This window comes from Ovis aries, chromosome 7 (genome assembly GCF_016772045.2).
Source record: "Ovis aries strain OAR_USU_Benz2616 breed Rambouillet chromosome 7, ARS-UI_Ramb_v3.0, whole genome shotgun sequence".
NCBI classification, from domain to species: domain Eukaryota; kingdom Metazoa; phylum Chordata; class Mammalia; order Artiodactyla; family Bovidae; genus Ovis; species Ovis aries.
In genome coordinates this window covers 90,042,953-90,064,830 of record NC_056060.1, presented here as the reverse complement: position 1 = coordinate 90,064,830, position 21,878 = coordinate 90,042,953, and the positions used below count along the sequence as shown (strand labels likewise).

The following is a 21,878-nucleotide window of genomic DNA, read 5'->3' as shown; positions in this document are numbered from 1 at the left end:
ATCCAAGTTCTAAGTCAGCCCAGCCCTCTTTAGGTTTGCAAGATCTAATAAGATCAGAGCACAGGGTGGTATGGCTGCAGGCAGAAAATTCTGCTTGCCAAATGCATTCTCCTTTATAGCAAGTTCATAAATTAATGCAGGACACTGAGACACCGTGCCTGTACACATGCATTTAGACAGGACTCTCTGGAGTTGACTGACTCACCTTCCAGCCACTGATTTCTCTGAGATGGTGCCAGACGGTTGGTCAGATGTGGCTTCAGCGCTTCCCACCCTCTCAGTGTGAAATGATAATTAATGACTTTACAGTTAAGGGGGTGTTCTCTTTCCATTAATAACACCCATAATTCCAGGGTATTTTAATTTGGTTGTAAAAATTGACTCTAGAGGTGGAACTTGGCTTGGGAGCTTATTTTAAGAGCAAATGGTTTGTCTCTGTTTTTTTTCTTTCAAAAGAAAAAAAAAATTTTTTTTTTTTTTCAGAAAATTTTGTATTGTTTTTTGAGTTACATAAGCATTAGACCAAATTTCTAAAGCATTGGTATGAGGTTAGACTTGTACTTGAGTTGGTCTCATTTTCTGGAACCTCCACCAGACCTCAGATCACCCAGGGGTTCTCAGCTAGCTTAGGCATGGCAGGGCCCAGATCTCTGCCTCATTTCCTCAGCTGGGATCGGAGAGCATTCCTTTCTTGTTGTTTCTTGTACTTCAACATCAAATTCTCTTTCCAGGCGATAGTTTATGCAAGCTACTGACTGAATCAACTTTTGATACTAAGAAGCAATGCATTTTTACATTATATTTTACCCGGTATTTTACTTTCTTATTTTAGATCTGCTGGAGGAGACTCATAGAAAAGATGAAGAAATGGAATCTCTGCAGGTAAATTCTCCAGTGGGCAGGTACCTTTGGTTTAAACATTTGTTTTCACTCTGTTAGCCTTTGTCATAGTCACATTCAGACCACTATGGCAAATGGAGTTTAAAAAATAATCTTTAATACCCATCTTGGAATTTACTTTGTTTTGGAAGTGTTTGAGAGCATTCATAATCTCTGAAAGCAGGAAGCCAACTCCATCTCTATGTACTCTTAAAAGGAACCATTTTTTCTTGGCAGAGCTTAGTTGGAACTGCAGCATTCAGAAATGAAGCAACATCTCTGTAAAGTCCTTTCCCCTCAAACAGAGCTAATGAATGAGAATGAATTCATGGAATCTGCATTTTCAAGTGAAATCAAAAGTATTCTGACTCTACAGATATCATCCTATTATTACCAATGACCAACCAAGAATATTAACACACCTGTTGAGCTTAATACTTTACCTTGTATGCCTCTCAATTCACTATGGATGTATGCACATTTCTTGGACTGGAAAATTGTGTTTGAAAGATTACATCCAGATTTTAATTGACATTTCCATGGTGTGAGCAATTGATGTTAACTTAGCATCTGACAGAAGTTCTCTCTTCCTTTTACATAGGCTGACTTACAAATGGGTAACTTGAGTGTCTATCTTTATTAGGGAAAACATAATCAGTTATACTCACATGACAGAACCAATTCATTTAACATCACACTGGGAATTAAGAACAGTAAATACTTCGGACATTTAGAGTTCTTCTTGAGCCTGGAGCCGCAAGGCGGGGCTGGAGACTGATATAATGAGCTGGCTTGAGTGCTTTAGGGGTAGAGATGTTTGCTTCTGGTGAACAAAGGAAGGGTTAAGCAAAGCTCACAGAGCAAGGGAAATGTTCTCTTATTGGGGATTCTTTTATTTGATAATGTATCTGGTGAGAGAAAATTGTATAACTGATCTGAAAAATAATTCAGAGGAGTGTAGTATACCTAATAAAATACCTAATTTTATTACTGCATACCTAATAAAAGTCGCATGTGATAGCCACAATTTATACAGCTTAAATTATTTTAACACCTTGTGCTATTTTCAGGTATAAAAAGAAAGAGCCCTGGTTGGTCCAGTCTGGGACTAGGGGAAAAAATCTCAAGTGTATACTTGCCCTGTCTTTGAGAAATTAATATCAGCAATACTTGTTGTTATAAAGAGTGAAAGTTTGTCCACTAATTGTATATAGTACAGAGGTGATAAAGGCTTTCTGAGGCCTTTTGATTATGCACTATGTTTGCCTTTAGCCCCCGAACACCACATATAAGCATATTTATTGAGTACTTAGTACATATATGGCACAAAGTACAAAAGGCATCTGGCCTTTTGAAATGGCATCATAAACCTTTTTGAGTTTATTTCTCTCACAATATGAATGTTGGAACTAGAAATCCTGTTAAATTTAATAGCCTGTCAAATATTTATTAAGTACTGGCAGCATTTTCCACCAGAATGTCCATTGAGTGCAATGGAATGCACCAGCCAACTCACTATGGGCACTTAGAGATGTGGCGTATCCAATCTGAGGTCCAGTGCAGAAGAGTTCAACCTTGGCACTTTGTAGTGGCAATTAGTGCCTAACACGAACACTCTGTTAAGAACAAAGGGAGTACCTCAGAGTGTACAGGAGTGCAGAGACACATCCCAGAAAGTCTCTCACTTTAAAGACTAGAAGAAAATGCATCGCAAAGTCCCTCCATTTGTGAATTTCCATATGCAAATATACATAGTACAAGAAGTAGTTTTGAGAAGGCTGTTAAAGTGTACGGAGTGAAGTCTGACAATCACAGAAAAAGACAAAATGGTGTTTAAAAGTGATAGCACTAAGTACTAGATGTTGACAACTTGGCTCTGCTTCTGATTCACTGGGTAACCTTGAGTAACTCAATTAACTTTGCTGTGCCTGTTTTCTCATCTGTAATATAGAATCATAAAATGGTCTTCCAGAAGTGTTTAGTGTGGATTAGATTATCCCAGAAGGGAGAGCTAAATATTTAATTCCAATTTACCATGTTAGCAAATCCCCATGTATCTAAATTGAAGTCAATTTTATTTACTCATTATCATCATATAATTATATATAACAGCCATTCTGCATTTAATGTTACCCTCCTTAAGGGCAGGGGGTGTTTATTTATCTCTAAACACTTCCCAGTTACTATAAGTCAAAGGTGCTCCATTTACTCATTGAAGAAATATTCATTGAGCACCAGTTCTATGCAAGGGACTGTACTGGACAAGCTGCTTATAGTGGGTAGTTTGTTGCCCTTTTATACCAAAATTAATGAAAGAAATATTAAGTAGGTGTTTATAATAAAATATTTAAAATTATGTTAGAGAGAATGTTTACATCATGGTGGGAACATATAATAACCCTCATGTTTGTTGGAGGTAAGGGGATGTTGGGTGCAAGTACAGAGGGTTGAACGTGGGTAGGAAGAGCAGGGTTGAAGCAGCAATCCAGGTGGGCTTCTCAAACGAAGTCAGTGTTTAAATGATAACCAAGAGTTAACATTGGTGGTTGTAGAGTAAAAATAAGTTCTAGGCAGTAGGAAGGATATGGGAGGACCTAAGGAATCAATTTCATTTTTAAGGTCCTGAGAGACTATCATTATGGTGAAATGTAGCATCTGAAAGAAGAGAGGCAAGACAAGAATTTGTAAGATAAATAGAGGTCTAAAGGATCTCATAAAGGAGTTGGAATTCTACCTTTAGTATATGGGAAACCCTTTATAAAGAGTTTCAAACAGGACGGCAATATGATCAAATTTACATTTTTACAAAGTAACTGGCTGTAAAGTCTGAAATCACTAGGGACTGGCAAGATTGAAACCAAAGAGACCAATTAAGCAAATGTTTGTGAGAATATTGAGAAGAGATGATGCTGACTTGAATTGGCTGGTAGCAGAGAGAGTGAAGAGGAATGGGTGGTTTCTTAATGTATTTTAGGGTATAAAAATTTCGGGCACTATTAGATTGTTGTTATTGTTCAGACACTCAGCCATGTCCAACTCTTTGCTACCCATGGACTGCAGCACGTCAGGCTTCCCTGTCCTACACCATCTCCCAGAGCTTGCTCAAATTCATGTGCATTGGGTCGGTGATGCCATCCAACCATCTCGTCCTCTGTCGTCCCCTTCTCCTCCTGCCTTCAGTCTTTCCCAGCATCAGGGTCTTTTCCAATGAGTCAGCTGTTTGCATCAGGTGGCCAAAGTATTGGAGCTTCAGCTTCAATATCAGTCCTTCCAATGAATATTCAGGATTGATTTCCTTTAGAATTAACTGGTTTGATTTCCCTGCTGTCCAGGGGACTCTTTAGAGTCTTCTCCAACACCGCAGTTCAAAACCATTACTTCTTCAGTGCTAGCGTTCCTTATGGTGCAACGCTCACACTCATACATGACTACCAGAAAAACCATACCTTTGACTATACAGACCAGCCTTTTTCAGCCGGGTAATGTCTCTGCTTTTTAATACACCTTCAAGGTCTGTGATAGCTTTTCTTCCAAAGAGCAAGCGTCTTTTAATTTCATGGCTGCATTCACCATCTGCAGTGACTTTGGAGCCCCCCAAAATAAAGTCTGTCACTGTCTCCATTGTTCCCCATCTAATTGCCATGAAGTGATGGGACCAGCTGCCATGATTTTAGTTTTTTGAATTTTCAGTGTTAAGCCAGCTTTTTCATTCTGCTCTTTCACTTTCATCAAGAGGCTCTTTAGTTCCTCTTCACTTTCTTCCATAAAGGTGGTGTCATCTACAAATCTGAGGTGGTTGGTATTTCTCCTGGCAAACTTAATTCCAGCTTGTACTTTATCCAGCCCAGCATTTCACATGGTGTACTCTGCATATAAGTTTAATCAGCAAAGTGATAGTGTGCAGCCTTGACGATCTCCTTTCTTAATTTGGAACCAGTCCATTGTTCCATGTTCGGCTCTACCTGTTGCTTCTTGACCTCCCATCTCTGGGTCTGGTATTCCCATCTCTCAAAGAATTTTCCACAGTTTGTTGTGATCCACACAGTCAAAGGCTTTGGCATTGTCACTGAAGCAGAAGTAGATGTTTTCCTGAAACTCTCTTGCTTTTGCGATGATCCAGTGGATATTGGCAATTTGGCCTCTGGTTCCTCTGCCTTTTCTAAATCCAGCTTGAACATCTGGAAATTTTAAGTTCCTGTACTGTTGAAGCCTGGCTTGGAGAATTTTGAGCATTACTTTACTAGCATGTGAGATGAGTGCAATTATGCAGTAGTTTAAGCATTCTTTGGCATCACCTTTCTTTGGGATTGTAAAGAAAACTGACCTTTTCCAGTCCTGTGGCCACTGATGAGTTTACCAAGTTTGCTGGCATATTGAGTGCAACACTTTTATAGCACTGTCTTTTAGGATTTCTTTTTTTTTTTTTTTTTTTTGTCTTTTAGGATTTCAAAGAGCTCAACTGGAATTCCATCACCTCCACTAGCTTTGTTCGTAGTAATGCTTCCTAAAGCCCACTTGACTTTTCATTCCAGAATGTCTGGCTTGATACACCATAGTGGTTATCTGGATCATGAAGACCTTTTTTGTGTAGCTCTTTTGTGTCTTCTTGACACCTTTTCTTAATATCTTCCATTTCTGTTAGGTCGATACCATTCCTGTCCTTTATTCTGCCCATATTTGCATGAAATGTTGCCTTCAGTTTGGTTTGGTTGCTCAATTGTGTCCGAGTCTTTGTGACCCCATGGACTGCACCATGCCAGGCCTCCCTGCTTCTGCTGCTGCTGCTGCTCAGTTGCTTCAGTCGTGTCTGACTCTGTGTGACCCCATAGACAGCAGCCTACTAGGCTCCTCTGTCTCTGGGATTCTCCAGGCAAGAATACTGGAGTGGGTTGCCATTTCCTTCTCCAGTGCATGAAAGTGAAAAGCGAAAGTGAAGTTGCTCAGTCGTGCCCAACTCTTAGCGACCCCATGGGCTGCAGCCTACCAGGCTCCTCTGTCCGTGGGACTTTCCAGGCAAGATTACAGGAGTGGGGTGCCATTGCCTTCTCCGCCAGGCCTCCTTGTCCATCACCAACTCCTGGAGTTTACTCAAACTCGTGTCTGTTCAGTCAGTGATGCCATCTAACCATCTCATCCTTTGTTGTCCCCTTCTCCTTCTGCCTTCAGTCTTTCCCAGCATCAAGATCTTTTCAAATAAGTAAGCTCTTCACATCAGGTGACCAAAGTATTGGAGTTTCAGCTTCAGCATCAGTCCTTCCAATGAGTATTCAGGACTGATTTCCTTTAGGATGGACTGGTTGCATTTCCTTGCAGTCCAAGGAGTTCCCAAGAGTCTTCTCCAACACTACAGTTCAAAAGCATCAATTCTTCAGCGTTTAGCTTTCTTTATAGTCCAGTTCTCACATCCTTGCATATGACCACTAGAAAAACCATAGCCTTGACTAGATGGACCTTTGTTGGCAAAGTAATGTCTCTGCTTTTTAATATGCTGTCTAGGTTGGTCATAACTTTCCTTCCAAGGAGTAAGCATCTTTTAATTTCATGGGTGCAGTCACCATCTGCGGTGATTTTGGAGCCCAAGAAAATAAAGTCTGTCACTGTTTCCATTGTTTCCCCATCTATTTGCCATGAAGTGATGGGATCAGATTCCATGATCTTAGTTCTCTGAATATTGAGCTTTAAACAAGCCTTTTCACTCTCCTCTTTCACTTTCATCAAGAAGCTCTTTAGTTCTTCTTCACTTTCTGCCATTAGATTGGTGTCTGAGGTTATTGATATTCCTCCTGGCAATCTTGATTCCAGCCTGTACTTCATCCAGACCAACGTTTCTCATGATGTACTCTGCATATAAGTTAAATAAGCAGGGTAACAATATACAGCCTTCACATACTCCTTTTTCTATTTGGAACCAGTCTGTTGTTCCTTGTCCAGTTCTAACTGTTGCTTCCTGACCTACCTACAGAATTCTCAACAGGCAAGTCAAGTGGTCTAGTATTCCCATCTCTCAAAGAATTTTCCATGGTTTGTTGTGATCCACACAGTCAAAGGCTTTGGTGTTTTCATGGAAGCAGAAGTAAGTGTTTTTCTTGAACTTTCTTGCTTTTTGATAATCCAACGGATGTTGGCAATTTGATCTCTGATTCCTCTGCCTTTTCTAAAACCAGCTTGAACATCTGGAATTTCGTGGTTCATGTATTGCTGCAGCCTGGCTTGGAGAATTTTGAGCCTTACTTTACTAGCGTGTGAGATGAGTGCAGTTGTGCGATTGTTTGGCATTGCGTTTCTTTGGGACTGGAATGAAAACTGCCCTCTTCCAGCCCCGTGGCCACTGCTGTTTTCCAAATTTGCTGGCATATTGAGGGCAGCACTTTCACAGGACCATCTTTTAGGAATTGAAATAGCTCAATGGGAATTCCATCACCTCCACTAGTTTTGTTCACAGTGATGCTTCCTAAGGCCCACTTGACTTCACATTCCAGGATGTCTGGCTCTAGGAGAGAGATCACACCATCTTGATTATCTGTGACATGAAGATCTTTTTTGTACAGTTCTTCTGTGTATTCTTGCCACCTCTTCTTAATATCCTCTGCTTCTGTTAGGTCCATATCCCTTATTGAGCCCATCTTTGCACGAAATGTTCCCTTGGAATCTGTTATTTTATTGAAGAGATCTCTAGTCTTTCCCATTATGTTGTTTTCCTCTATTTCTTTGCATTGATTACTGAGGAAGGCTTTCTTATCTCTCCTTGCTATTCTTGGACTCTGTATTCAAATGGGTATATCTTTCGTTTTCTCCTTTGCTTTTAACTTCTCTTTTTTTCTCAGCTGTTTTTAAGGCCTTCTCAGACAACCATTTTGCATTTTTGCATTTCTTTTCCTTGGAAATAGTCTTGATCCTTGCCTCCTGTACAATATCATGAACCTCTGTCCATAGTTCTTCAGGCACTCTATCAGGTCTAATTCCTTAAATCTATTTGTTACTGCCACTGTATAATCGTAAAGGGGTTGATAAGGTCATACCTGAATGCTCTGGTGGTTTTCCGTACTTTTTCAAAATAAGTCTGAATTTTGTAAAAGGAGTTCATGCTCTAATCCAGTCAGCTCCCACTTTTGTTTTTGCTGACTGTATGGAGCTTCTCCATCTTTGGCTGCGAAGAATATAATTAATCTGATTCCAGTATTGACCATCTGATGATGTCCATTTGTAGAGTCATCTCTTGTATTGTTGGAAGAGGGTGTTTGCTATGACCAGGGTGTTCTCTTGGTAAAACTCTGTTCGCCTTTGCCCTGCTTCATTTTGTACTCCAGGGCCAAATTTGCCTGTTACTCCAGGTGTTTCTTGACTTCTTACTTTTACATTCCAGTTCCCTATGATGAAATGGACATCTTTTTTGGGTGTTAGTTCTAGAAGGTCCTGTAGGTCTTCACAGAACTGTTCAACTTAGGCTTCCTCAGCATTAGTGGTTGGGGTATAGACTTGGCTTACTGGGGTGTTGAATGGTTTGCCTTGGAAATGAACAGAGATCATTCTGTCATTTTTGAGATTGCACCCAAATACTGCATTTCGGATTCTTTTGTTGACTGTGAGAGCTACTCCATTTCTTCTAAGGGATTCTTGCCCACAGTAGTAGATATAATGGTCATCTGAGTTAAATTCACCCATTCCAGTCCATTTTAGTTTGCTGATTCCTAAAACGTCTATGTTCACTCTTGCCATCTCCTGTTTGACCACTTCCAATTTACCTGAATTCATGGACCTGACATTCCAGGTTCCTATGCAATATTGTTCTTGACAACATTGGGCTTTACTTCTGTCACCAGTCATGGTCACAGCTGGGTGCTGTTTTTGCTTTGGCTCTTCATTCCTTCTGCAGTTATTTCTCCACTGATCTCCATTAGCGTATTTGGCACCTACTGACCTGGGGAGTTCATCTTTCAGTGTCCTATCTTTTTGCCTTTTTGTACTGTTTATGGGTTCTCAAGGCAAAGTGGTTTGCCATTCCCTTCTCCAGTGGACCATATTTTGTCAGAACTCTCCACCATGACCTGTCCACCTTGGGTGACCCTGCCCAGCATGGCTCGTAATTCACTGAATTATACAAGGTTGTGATCCATGTGATCAGTTTGGTTAGTTTTCTGTGACTGTGGTTTTCAATGAGGATAAGGCTCCTCTGTCCATGGACCTCTCTAGGCAAGAATACTGGAGTGGGTTGCCATTCCCTTCTCCAGGGGATCTTCGCAACCGGGGGATCGAACTTCCCAATGCGGGAATCTTCCGCATTGCAAGCAGATTCTTTACCAGCTGAGTCACCAGGAAAGTATTTTTAGATTGTTAGGAAGTTTAAAAGAAAGAGTTAAGAATGACATTTAGGTTTCTTGATTGGGCAACTTCATGGATGGATGTGAGATAAGGGGGAGTTGATTAGTTCACTTTCATGGTATTTGGGTTTGGGTGCATTAAAACTATCCAGGGAACAATGGTAAGAGAGGGGTTCCTATGTTGAACTGGATGTGTGGAATTTGGTGTCATCAGTTCTGGTCTCAATAAATTATATATGATGCTAAAAGTCATAGGATCCATGAGAACACTCAGGGAAGTATGTTGGATAAAAAAAATTAAAACTTAACCCTGTGGAGCACCAACACTTAAATATCAGCTAAGGATGAAAATCCTGCAAAGAAGTCTAAGATCTAAAGAAAATAAATTCTAGAGAGTATAATGTTAGGAAGCCTAAGAAATATATTACCTGAATAAAAAATTGTTCAGTCTTTGAATCCACTTAGCTAATATTTTAAAATAAAAACTGTAATTTCCTGTCATTTATGAAATAAGTCATTCACTTTTGCAAAAAATCACCTGGGTAGCACAGTGTCTCACATAGTAACTACTCACTCCAGTTCAGTAGCTCAGTCATGTCCCCAGGGACTGCAGCGCGCCAGGCCTCCCTGCCCATCACCAACTCCCGGAGCTTACTCAGACTCATGTGCATCGAGTCGGTGATGCCATCTGACCATCTCATCCTCTGGTGTCCCCTTCTCCTCCCACCATCAATCTTTCCCAGCATCAGGGTCTTTTCCAGGGAGTCAGCTCTTCACATCAGGTGGCCAAAGTATTGAAATTTCAGCTTCAGCGTCAGTCCTTCCAATGAATATTCAGGACTGATTTCCTTTAGGATTGATTGGTTGGATCTCCTTGCAGTCCAAGGGACTCTCAAGTGTGTTCTCCAAAACCACAGTTCAAAAGCATCATTTCACGGCGCTATTAAATTTGACTAAATAACAAATGAATACAACTTTGTGTGTGTGTGTGTGTGTGTTAATTGCTCAGGTATGTCTGACTGTAACCCTCTAGGCTCCTCTGTCCATGGAATTCTCTAGGCAAGAATACTGGAGTAGATTGGCATTCCCTTCTCCAGGGGATCTTCCCAACCCAGGAATCAAACCCAGGTCACCTGCACTGCAGATGGAGCCAAAAGGGAAGCCTGAATACCATCCTACTTGTCTCTTATTCATAGGCACCGGTTCAGACTTAAATTGAAGAAATTAGGGAAAGCCACTAGACCATTCAGGTATGACCTAAATAAAATCCCTTTTGATTATACAGTGGAAGTGACAAATAGATTCAAGGGCCTAGATCTGATAGAATGCCTGAAGAACTATGGACAGAGGTTTGTGACATTGGACAAGAGGCAGTGATCAAGACCATCCCCAAGAAAAAGAAATGCAAAAAGGCAAAATGGTTGTCCCAAGAGGCCTTATAAATAGCTGAGAAAAGAAGAGAAGCAAAAGGCAAAGGAGAAAAGGAAAGATATACCCATTTGAATGCAGAATTCCAAAGAATAGCAAGGAGAGATAAGAAAGCCTTCCTCAGTGATCAGTGCAAAGAAATAGAGGAAAACAATAGAATGGGAAAGACTAGAGATCTTTACCAGAAAATTAGAGATACCAAGGGAACATTTCATGCAAAGATGGGCACAATAAAGGACAGAAATGGTTCGACCTAACAGAAGCAGAAGATATTAAGAAGAGGTGGCAAGAATACACAAAAGAACTATACATAAAAATCTTCATGACCCAGATAACCATGATGGTACGATCAGTCACCTAGAGCCAGTCATCCTGGAATGCGAAGCCAAGTGGACCTTAGGAAGGATCACTACCAACAAAGCTAGTGGAGGTGATGGAATTCCAGTTGAGCTCTTTCAAATCCTAAAAGATGGTCCTGTGAAAGTGCTGTACTCAATATGCCAGCAAATTTGGAAAACTCAGCAGTGGCCACAGGACTGGAAAAGGTCAGTTTTCATTCCAATCCCAAAGAAAGGCAATGCAAAAGAATGTTCAAACTGCCACACAATTGCACTCATCTCACTTGCTAGCAAAGTAGTGCTCAAAATTCTCCAAGCCAGGCTTCAGCAGTACGTGAACCGTGAACTTCCATATGTTCAGGCTGGATTTAGAAAAGGCCAGAGGGAACAGATCAAATTTCCAACATCTGCTGGATCATGGAAAAAGCAAGAGAGTTCCACAGAAACATCTACTTCTGCTTTATTGACTATGCCAAAGCCTTGGACTGTGTGGATCACAACAAACCGTGGAAAATTCTTCGAGAGATGGGAATACCAGACCACCTGACCTGCCTCCTGAGAAATCTGTATGTAGGTCAGGAAGCAACAGTTAGAACTGGACATGGAACAACAGACTGGTTCTAAATCGGGAAAGGAGTACGTGAAGGCTGTATATTGTCACCTTGCTTATTTAACTTATATGGAGAGTACATCATGAGAAATGCCGGGCTGGATGAAGCAGATAGTGCAATCAAGATTGCTGGGAGAAGTAGTGATAACCTCAGATATGCAGATGACACCAACCATATAACAGAAAGTGAAGAAGAACTTAAGAGCCCCGTGATGAAAGTGAAAGAGGAGAGGGAAAAAATTGGCTTAAAGCTCAACATTCAAAAAACTAAGATCATGGCATCTGGTCCCATCTCTTCATGGCAAATAGATGGAGAAAAAATGGAAACGGTGTCAGAGTTTATCTTCTTAGGCACCAAAATCACTGCAGATGGTGACTGCAGCCATGTAATTAAAAGATGCTTACTCCTTGGAAGGAAAGTTATGACCAACCTTGACAGCATATTAGAAAGTAGAGACATTAGTTTGCCAACAAAGATATGTCTGGTCAAAAGTATGATTTTTCCTGTGGTCATGTAGGGATGTGAGTTGGACTACAAAGAAAACTGAGCACTGAAGTATTGAAGCTTTTGCACTGTGGTGTTGGAGAAGTCTTGAGAGTCCCTTGGACTGCAGGGAGATCCACCCAGTCCATCCTAAAGGAAATCAGTCCTGAATATTCATTAGAAGGACTGATGCTAACGCTGAAACTCTAATACTTTGGCCACCTGATGCAAAGAACTGACTCCTTGGAAAAGACAGTGATTCTGGGAGAGATTGAAGGTGAGAGGATAAGCAGACGACAGAGGATGAGATGGTTGGATGGTATCACCGACTCAATGGACATGAATTTGAGTAAGCTCCGGGTGTTGGTGATGGACCAAGAAGCCTGGCGTTCTGCGATTCATGGGGTCGCAAAGAGTCGGACACGACTGAGCGAGTGAACTGAACTGATTTCCTGATTCTCTGTGAGGTCTACCCATTAACATAGCAACAACCATCCCTGTACTAGAATTTTTTTTTTTTTAATTGGTAGTCGACTTCCATGTTCTGTCATTCCTATACACACACACGCATGCACGTGCGTGCGCACACACACACACACACACACACACACACACACACACTTACTTTCACTCCCCTTCCTCTCTATCCTGCTGTCTTCTCCTACCTTGAAAGTAGAACTGGAACAAAATGTCAATAAGTGAATTATTTGTTGTGTATGGGAATAGAAAAGGATCAAATGGTGGAGGGGGTGTGGGGCAGCAGAGAGGATTTTCTTTTTCATTCTTTAGAGGAATCACAAACAGCGGAGAGGAACATATTTGACAGTGATTTTTACAATGCATCTGGCAATTACCAAAATCCTTCACTGGAGTTTAGCACTGTCTGTTTTTTTCTTTTTTGTGTCATTCATTTGCAGTTACATTGTGTGCTGCTCTTCTTAAAAACCAACTATTGTTTTTGACTATAAATGTGTGGTGCTGTACCACAGTGCTATTTGCATGTGAGTTTGAGGTACATTGCAATAAGCAAATCCCTTACTTAATCTGCTGCAAATCAGCTGAAACATTTTAAATATACACAAAAGATAATACATTTTTCTTCAGTGTAATTGAGAAGTATTCAGTGACTGACACCTTGCTTGTGATGGCTGCTAGTGGTAGGTGTTGCTGCTGTATTTGTTTTTAGTTTTTAAATCTCCAGCCTACCTGGTTCACCCTCATCAATTTCTTGCTTTCCCCCTTGTCGCTTTGTGAATCCCAGAATGCAGAGCACGCCAAAACTAAGTATCATGCTTAGTTATGAAAAGCTTCAAATTGCTACCTATGACAGTCACTTAACAGAGTATCTGAAATATGATTATGCCCCTGCTCTTATGCTAACTTACCATCATCTGATTGTTTTGGTTTTATTTTAAATGATATAAAAATAGATGATTATGAACATGATTTTTCTTATTCATCTGTGTCTTTTACTAGGCCATCCTTAGGTCATTTAAGCAGTATTCATGTCCTTAAATTAGGGCTAGTAATATTGCTGACTTTATAAGCCCATTGAGAGGATTAACTATGATTAGAAATGTATAAACCTTGGTATCTGGCAGGTCCTCCAAAATACCAGTTCCACATGTGGACTGTTTATTTCCACCTGCTCTGCACCAGCTGTGCACTGCACGCTGGGCATTGAAAGGAGAGACGTCGCTGCCCTCCTGAGACCTGCACTCATGGATCCCCTCCCGCACCGTCTCCTTCCCCTCCCCTCCCCTCCCTTCCACTGGGCAGTTACGATTTCGCTAAGGGATGTGTTAAGTCTTTGGATAGCTACTAAGTATGATGATAAAGGGAAAACAGTTGCATGTGGCAGTGATGGAATTGAGTATATGGGCTACATGTGAATAGCAGTTTCATTATTTGCAGAAATAGGGAACATTTTAATAGTAGGATCTATAAATGTCACAAGTATTTCTGGAGACTTTCTTCAGTATCAGTACTTTCATTTAAAATGAGATGAATCCTTCATTTAGTTTTTAAAAATTGGATTTACGTTTTTTGAAACAGTACTATTTTTACGGCATTTCAGAAGCTTTGGCATTGAAGGACATTAAGTGGCATTATTGACTTGTTTTTCAAATGACCCATAATTATAGTTAATTTCTCTCCTAGATAACTTTTAAAAATAGTCTGGGTTCTTCCATTTGAAGGATTTGATTAATTTTTTTAGATATGTTTTGAGAGTGAAGGGGCAGGTGGGCAATTTTGTTTTTGTCATTTTAATAGTGCTTAGGCAAAAGCATTTGAAATGAGCCAGAAAGAGAAGATAATGTTTTTCTCAGGCATTACTTCATTTCAACTGCTTATAGAGTAGCCTATGGCAGTGTGCTGTTTTGAAGAAAAAAAAATAAACTCGAATTTCTCGGTTCTTTTGGAACAAGTCTAATAAATATGAATGAGTATATTATAATATGGAAAAGACTTCCAGTGTAGAGCTAGCAGTCACTTCACTGGAGATAAACTGGGCAAGAAAAACCACCAAAGACAGAAAACTGACCCAGGCAAATTAATTGCCCTGCCAGAGGCTGACAGTATAGGGTGTTAAGCCAGAAGTCCCAGTGGATGGCCAGTCCTCCCCTAGTGAGCAGCCATGTTATAAACTGGACTATGCTGTCAATCATCCTGCCTGACTGTAGAAAGCCCGACCTGGATTTTCAAACTCCATAGTGGTTTGGGGATTTTGGTGATTTGGGAAGAAAGTGGAGCTAGGGATAGCTGAGAATCCCTGCATTACTTCAGAAAGGACAGTGAGGGTGATATGGGGTGTTCCATTCTACTGCTGGATCTCCAGAAGAGTTGAGGGTTTGGTAAAAGAAATTTAAATTTCCCCAGGGATTCTAAATTGCTTAGGAGATACTAAAGTACATTTTTAGGAGTCCAAATTTGAGTAAATTGATAAATTGGAATGGACTATTTAAGGCTTTATTCAACTGGAAGGTAAATTCAGTATCTTCCTTATCCTTCGGATGGCTCATGAAAGTTATAATGGAGCTTCTACAGTTTCCAGAAACAGAAATGTAATGCATATGAACTTACTCTTCCCAAGATGCATTCTTCAAAATGTAGGTGGATCTCTCTGTGTAACTGTTTCTTTCTTTTTTTTTTTTTATCTGATGTATGATTAAAGAATAATGGGCCTAAGCAGTGACTTAAAACAACACCTGGGTTATTATGGGTGATGGACCATTGGCAACACTTCGCCCCTTTCAGGGCTAGATGACTTAATGGTTCATTAAAATCTGTGTTTTCTCAAAAGGTGAAGAGACTTAACAAGCCTTAAATTTGGTATGAGTTCTTAGCAGAGATAAAACATTAGCAGTCTATATTCGGGTCAGGCAGGGTTCTCAGCCAATTAGATTTGCAGACTTCAATGTACTATATCAAGAGGCCTCAGGAGAGCAGAGAACCAAGCCCAGTAAAATAGATTCCACTTGAAATTTTAGTGATCATTAAATTTTATCATCCTATTTTAACTGAAATTTGCAACTTAATTTTAATTCCAAATTTATGACAGAATAAAAGTAGAAAATAGAATACCTTGAGAGTGAACTATTCTTGTATCTGAGTGTATGGAAGTTGATTGACTGGATTGTTTTCTTTTTAGAATAAAAAAGTATAAAACCATGGCTGGTTCTGTTTATCCAAAGAGATAAAAAGTGTAAGTCCTCAAGATTCAGCACTCTCCTTGAATCAGACTTCTTAAAAAGTTTCTAAAAAAACGATGCTATTTGGAAATATTTTTAAAATGCAAAGACAAAATGTAGTCTTTGAACTCTAAAGCCCAAATATTACCCTGTACAGAAAGTTTGCTAAAAACCTCAGTAGTGAAAATGAACTAAATATGTGTCACAGATTTTATAAATTGCTGCTACAAGGCTGGGATTTATTTTATCTGTCTCTATACATCAGCCCCTTTGCAGTTGACATCATAAAAAGCAATACTTCCAGAATACATCCCCTTGTCCCTTCATCACAGTCTAAGCTCAGAGAGCAACTTAAGTCTTCGTGTGAAAAATGAAGACCATCAAGCCTGTTATGATGTTTCCCAGTGCTGAGTTTGGCTGGGAGTTTTGTCCACATTTCCAGAGTGAGCTATCACCTTACAACTTGGGATAGTTTCATTTGGGTTGCAGTGTAAGTGATCAGTTCAAGACCACACTCCACAATGTGTATCTGCTTGTTCTTCTCAGGTCACATCCCGAGATCAGCCTCAGACTTTGGACAGCCTACCATTAGGCTGTTTTAGTCCATTCTGGTTGCTATAACAAAAATACCATGGACTGAGTGGTTTAAACTGGAAACAATTGTTTCCCACAGTTCTGAGGGTCAGGAAGTGTAAGATCAAGGCCGATTCACTATCTGTATTCAGTATTTATGTTGGCAGATTTAAATTCTGTATCCAGCCTTCTTTCTGGTTCATAGCAGACAGAGAGCAAGCTGGAGTCTCATTGATGAGGGAATGATCCTTTCATGAGGGCTCCACCTCTGACCTGATCACTTCCCAACAACCCCAGCTTCTAATATCATCACATTGGAGATTGAGATTTCAACCTGTGAATCCTGGGGAACACAAACATTTAGGTCATAACATTGTGTTCTCTTGATGAAAATGAAAGAGGAGAGTGAAAAAGTTGGCTTAAAACTCAACATTCAGAAAACTAAGATCATGGCAATTCGTCCCATCAATTCATGGCAAATAGATGGGGAAACAATGGGAACAGTGACAGACTTTATTTTGCGGGGGCTCCAAAATCACTGCAGATGTTGACTGCAGCCATGAAATTCAAAGACGGTTGCTCCTTGAAAGAAAAGTTTTGACCCACTTAGACAGCAGATTAAAAAGCAGAGACATTCATTACTTTGCCGACAAAGATCGTCTAGTCAAAGCTGTGGTTTTTCCAGTAGTCATGTATGGATGTGAGTTGGGCAATAAAGAAGGCTGAGCACTGAAGAACTGATGCTTTTGAACTGTGGTGTTGCAGAAGACTCTTGAGAGTCCCTTGGACTCAAGGAGATCAAACCAGTCCATCCTAAAGGAAATCAGTCCTGAGCATTAACTGAAAGGACTGATGCTGAAGCTGAAACTCCAATACTTTGGCCACCTGATATGAAGAACTGACTCATTGCAAAAGACCCTGATGCTGAGAAAGAAAGAAAGAAAGGCGGGAGGAGAAGGGGATGACAGAGGATGAGATGGTTGGATGGCATCATTGACTCAATGGGCATGAGTTTGAGCAAGCTCTGGGAGATGGTGAAGGATAGGGAAGCCTGGTGTGCTACAGTCTATGGGGTTGCAAAGAGTCGGACACAACTGATTGACTGAACAGCAAGAATAAATTGTTTTCTCTATGTTTATCTAATTTATCTCTTGATAACAATGACAGTTGTGAAAAGCAGTACTCTAATGATGGTGATGTACAGCACATTTGAAAATAAGTGCTCAGCAGTGATACATTTCTGGGTGAAGCGATTTCTACTGACTCATAAAACAGATCTCCAAGGTTCTACATATCAATCGGTTATCAATAGTTCTCACATCAAGGGCTATCTCCCATTCCCATGCCTGGCTGATTTTCCAGAATGTAAATAAACAGAGCATTTCCCTAGTCTGGGATCTTGGAAACTCACTCATGTTATGGTTCAGTCTATTAGCAAATACTTATTTAGCCTTTGTTAATTCCTATCAGTTCAGTTCAGTTCAGTTCAGTCGCTCAGTCATGTCCGACTCTTTGCGACCCCATGAATCGCAGCATGCCAGGCCTCCCTGTCCATCACCATCTCCCGGAGTTCACTCAGACTCACGTCCATCGAGTCCGTGATGCCATCCAGCCATCTCATCCTGGGTCGTCCCCTTCTCCTCCTGCCCCCAATCTCTCCCAGCATCAGAGTCTTTTCCAATGAGTCAATTCTTCACATGAGGTGTCCAAAGTACTGGAGTTTCAGTTTTAGCATCATTCCATCCAAAGAAATCCCAGGGCTGATCTCCTTCAGAATGGACTGGTTGGATCTCCTTGCAGTCCAAGGGACCCTCAAGAGTCTTCTCCAACACCACAGTTCAAACACATCAATTCTTCGGCCCTCAGCCTTCTTCACAGTCCAACTCTCCCATCCATACATGACCACAGGAAAAACCATAGCCTTGACTAGACGGACCTTAGTCGGTAAAGTAATGTCTCTGCTTTTGAATATACTATCTAGGTTGGTCATAACTATCTAGGTTGGTCATAATTCCTATCAAGATTGTGCTAAATCAATCCCAGAGGGTGATGATCTCTATGTTAAAGGAGAAGAGGGGAAAAAAAAAAAAAGTCACCCTCTGTCTTCTTAATGCATAATGTTAGTAGCTACCAAGCAATTCTTTTGTGTTATACACTGTGCTAAAACTGCTAAAACTTCTGCGTGTATGTCATTTGTTCCTTGCCACAATCTGTGTTCTCATTTATAGATAAAAAGGCTGAGGTGCGTAGTTTGTTCAGCCAGTAAGCGCAGGGCTAGTACTTGTGTTAGAATTCGCCTGCAATCTTCTGTGCTCCTGTACTCACGTGCTTCATGACCTTATGGAGGACAGAATTTCTTCACTTTTTGTTTGGGTTCCTGGCATTTCTGCCTTTAAACATCTTTAATTTTTTTCCATTAAATTTATTATCAAACAAATAAAGCATTTATTGTAAAATCACCGACTCAATGGACATGAACTTGAGTGAGCTCCAGGAGTTGGTGATGGACAGGGAAGCCTGGTGTGCTGCAATCCATGGGGTCGCAAGGAGTAAGACAAGACTGAGTGACTGAACTGAACTGTGGTAAAATACTAACTAACCCCCTCAAGAGAAAAGACTAAGTAGTGAAACAAATTTGAGAGCGTGCGTTAGATAAGTCAGGCGACGCTGGGGTATTATTAGTGAAACTTCTTCCTGCCTTTCTGTAACTTTAAATCTACTTATAAACCCCTAGACCCTCAGCTTACATGTGTAGACTGACTTAATAGTGTTGCTGTGTATCTGGCTATGAATACATGAGGAAGATTTCAGTTCCTGGTGCATGATTATGAGCAATCCAGTAATCCCAAACACTTCTAAGAGGGAGAAGGGATCATTTTTCTTTTCAATTCTGCACCTTTTCTTTTTGCTTATTCATCATGTTTTAAATAAAGAGACTGAAGAAAGTTGTTATTAAAGCCCTCCTTAGGCTTCTTCAATTTCAGTTTTAAACCAGGTTCAAAATATTCTGGCAAAAATTAAAGGCAACACTGAAAACATTTGCATAAATTTTAAATTGTGTGAAATGCCATAGAACTAAACTGAGCTGAAAGAATGACTAATAAGCGTCTCCTTTTATCTCTTTGTCCTTTTATCCTAATTGGTAATTATTTTGGTTGTAAAAAATTAATTCTGAAGTGCATTCCTTTGCCAGAGTATCTTACTATCCTAAGTTTAATTTGTTAGAAGTTCAGTGTTTACTTTTAAAAGTGTAAAGCCTTATTAACATGCTAATAAATAACATTTGATGTCTATTAGTAATATTTCTATATTTTCCCATAAAATAAAAACATACTACCTACAAGGGATTCCATGCCTTTACTACATTCTGGTTATATTGGAAACCCCTGGTTCTCATTACATTGTTAGAGAGAACTAATAAATTTGTCACAAACGGAACCAGGTTGAAGGAAAGAGACCATTTATGAGCTCAGTGATGAATCTAATCTCCTGTAGCTCAGATCTAAAAGAACTGCGAGACCAGCACTATAGAGGTGCCGTTTAACTGCACAACATCAGCGCTAATTAAGTGTAGATCTTTGCTTCCCTATATCCTTCTTCTGCTGTTTCCCTCCTGGTATTGACTGTGTGTTTTTAGGTGGCCTAATGTCAGACCCAGAAGTCAGAAAGAGTTGCAACCTACTTGAGAAAGTCATGGCAAAAATATAATCCTTTTTATTACACAGTGAAATAAATGTTAAAAAGTATACAGTTCATGGTTTTTATTTGAACATTAGATTTTCTTGTGATATAGTGTTTTGTAACACTGTTGCATGACATCTGTCAAAAATGAGGTTTTTAGAATGCTCTTCTGGCCTGTGTGATTTTGAGAAACGACTCTAGAACAGTTTTCCAGGATATCCTACTGGAATGTAATATGCATATAAAAATACCCCTGATGGTAACCCTGCCATTTATTGACTATTTGCTCATAAAACTGCACTGTCAGCAAGTCGTATTTCCACTACTTCATTCTGTAGATCTGTTAAATAAACAAATATACATATATATACACACATATACATCCATACCCATATATACATACACACACTTCAACTTGCCTCTCAGAGTTAGTATAGACTCCTTTGAGTCAGGTGGACCCAGATTATAGTCTAAGAGCCAACACTTAATTACAATGTAAAATTTAAAGTACATATATGATTGAAGTCTGTTTCTCTGACTTAAAGGAATGAAATTAATAGTTTTCACCTACTGAGGGTTTTTGTGAGCATTAAATGAGAACACACGTGAGAAACACCCAATGCAGTTTTTGCAAATAATAAGCTTGTAATAAATAGTGTTGATTCTTATGATAATGGCAATTTAGAGGAGTGTTTTCCTTAGCAACCACGATGCACATTCCAGTGTCTTTTTATTCATTCAGTTAATGAAATTCTTTCCTATGCCAGGACCTGTGCCTTTGCTACCCCCTCTCACTGTACATAATGCTTTTCCCTTCACTCTCTCAGTGATAGCTCTTTTTCATCCTTTAGAGTCTCTGCTCAAATATCATCTCTTCTTGGGAACTAAACCTAATTAACCTGTCTAAAGCAAACCTCTGCCCTTACCCCCCATCACAGTTCCTGGATATCGGCTCCATTCGTGTCCCTGTCTTCTCCTTTGATATGTAGGCTCTGTGAAGGCAGGGAGACCTTATCTTTCTTGTTGATAACTGTGTACTCAGTGTCTATCATAGTGCATCTGTCAATGAACATGGATGAATGGGTATATTAATTAAATGAATAAATGAGTGGAAGGGAGGGAGGTAACAAGAAAGGAAGCAATGAAGTAGGGAAAGACACCAGAAGGAAAGACAAATGGCGGATAAAAGAGATAAAGGACAAAAGGAAGAAACTTATATGGCCTGAGGAATGGTTTAAAAGTTGAATAAAATTTTTTTGGTTCTTACTTTATTTTCTTATCCCTGGTCAGTATGTTTCACCTTGTCTTTTCCTTCGAGAACCTTACAAGGTTTGCTCCAGGGTGACCTCTGTGAGACTGGAAGTAATTCTCATAGGATACCAACACCTTAGAAAAGAAGGTGGCCAGACTTCCTGTAAAGGACCAGGTTCTAAATATTGTCATACTTTCACAGGCCATACTGTCTCATGCAACAACTCAACTCTGACATCATAGAGTGAAAATAGCCATATAAAGTATGTAAAGAGATGAGTGGGCTATATTCTAACAATACTTTCTTTATGGAAAGTGAAATTTAAATTTCATATAATATTGACATGTTGTGAAGTATTGATTGTTTTCCAACCAAATAAAAATGTGAAAACCATTCTTAGCTGGTGGGCCTATAAAGACAGGCAGCAGGTTGGAGTGACCTACTGTCCTACCTTGCTGACCCCTGCCTTGGAGTAAACTAAACTTTAATGGTTTTCAGTCTCAAGAATGTCTGTCTTTTGAAAGATGAACTGGTGAGGGGGAATTAATGTTTGAATTCTTCCTCAAAGAACAAATTTCTGTTGGTAGAATTTTAAATAATTTTGCAAATTGAAGGAAAGCATA

At 39.9% G+C, this 21,878-nt stretch overlaps 1 protein-coding gene across 19 annotated transcripts in view; it reads left to right on the top strand.

Annotated features, from left to right (window-relative positions):
- CEP128 (centrosomal protein 128) overlaps positions 1–21,878 on the top strand; it is a 455,060-nt gene that overhangs the window by 351,593 nt on the left and 81,589 nt on the right. For all 19 annotated transcript variants that reach the window (XM_042252808.2, XM_060418456.1, XM_060418450.1 and 16 more), the window contains one exon: positions 833–882. In XM_042252808.2, the coding sequence (XP_042108742.1) occupies positions 833–882 (50 nt within the window). The remainder of the gene's footprint in view (positions 1–832; positions 883–21,878) is intronic.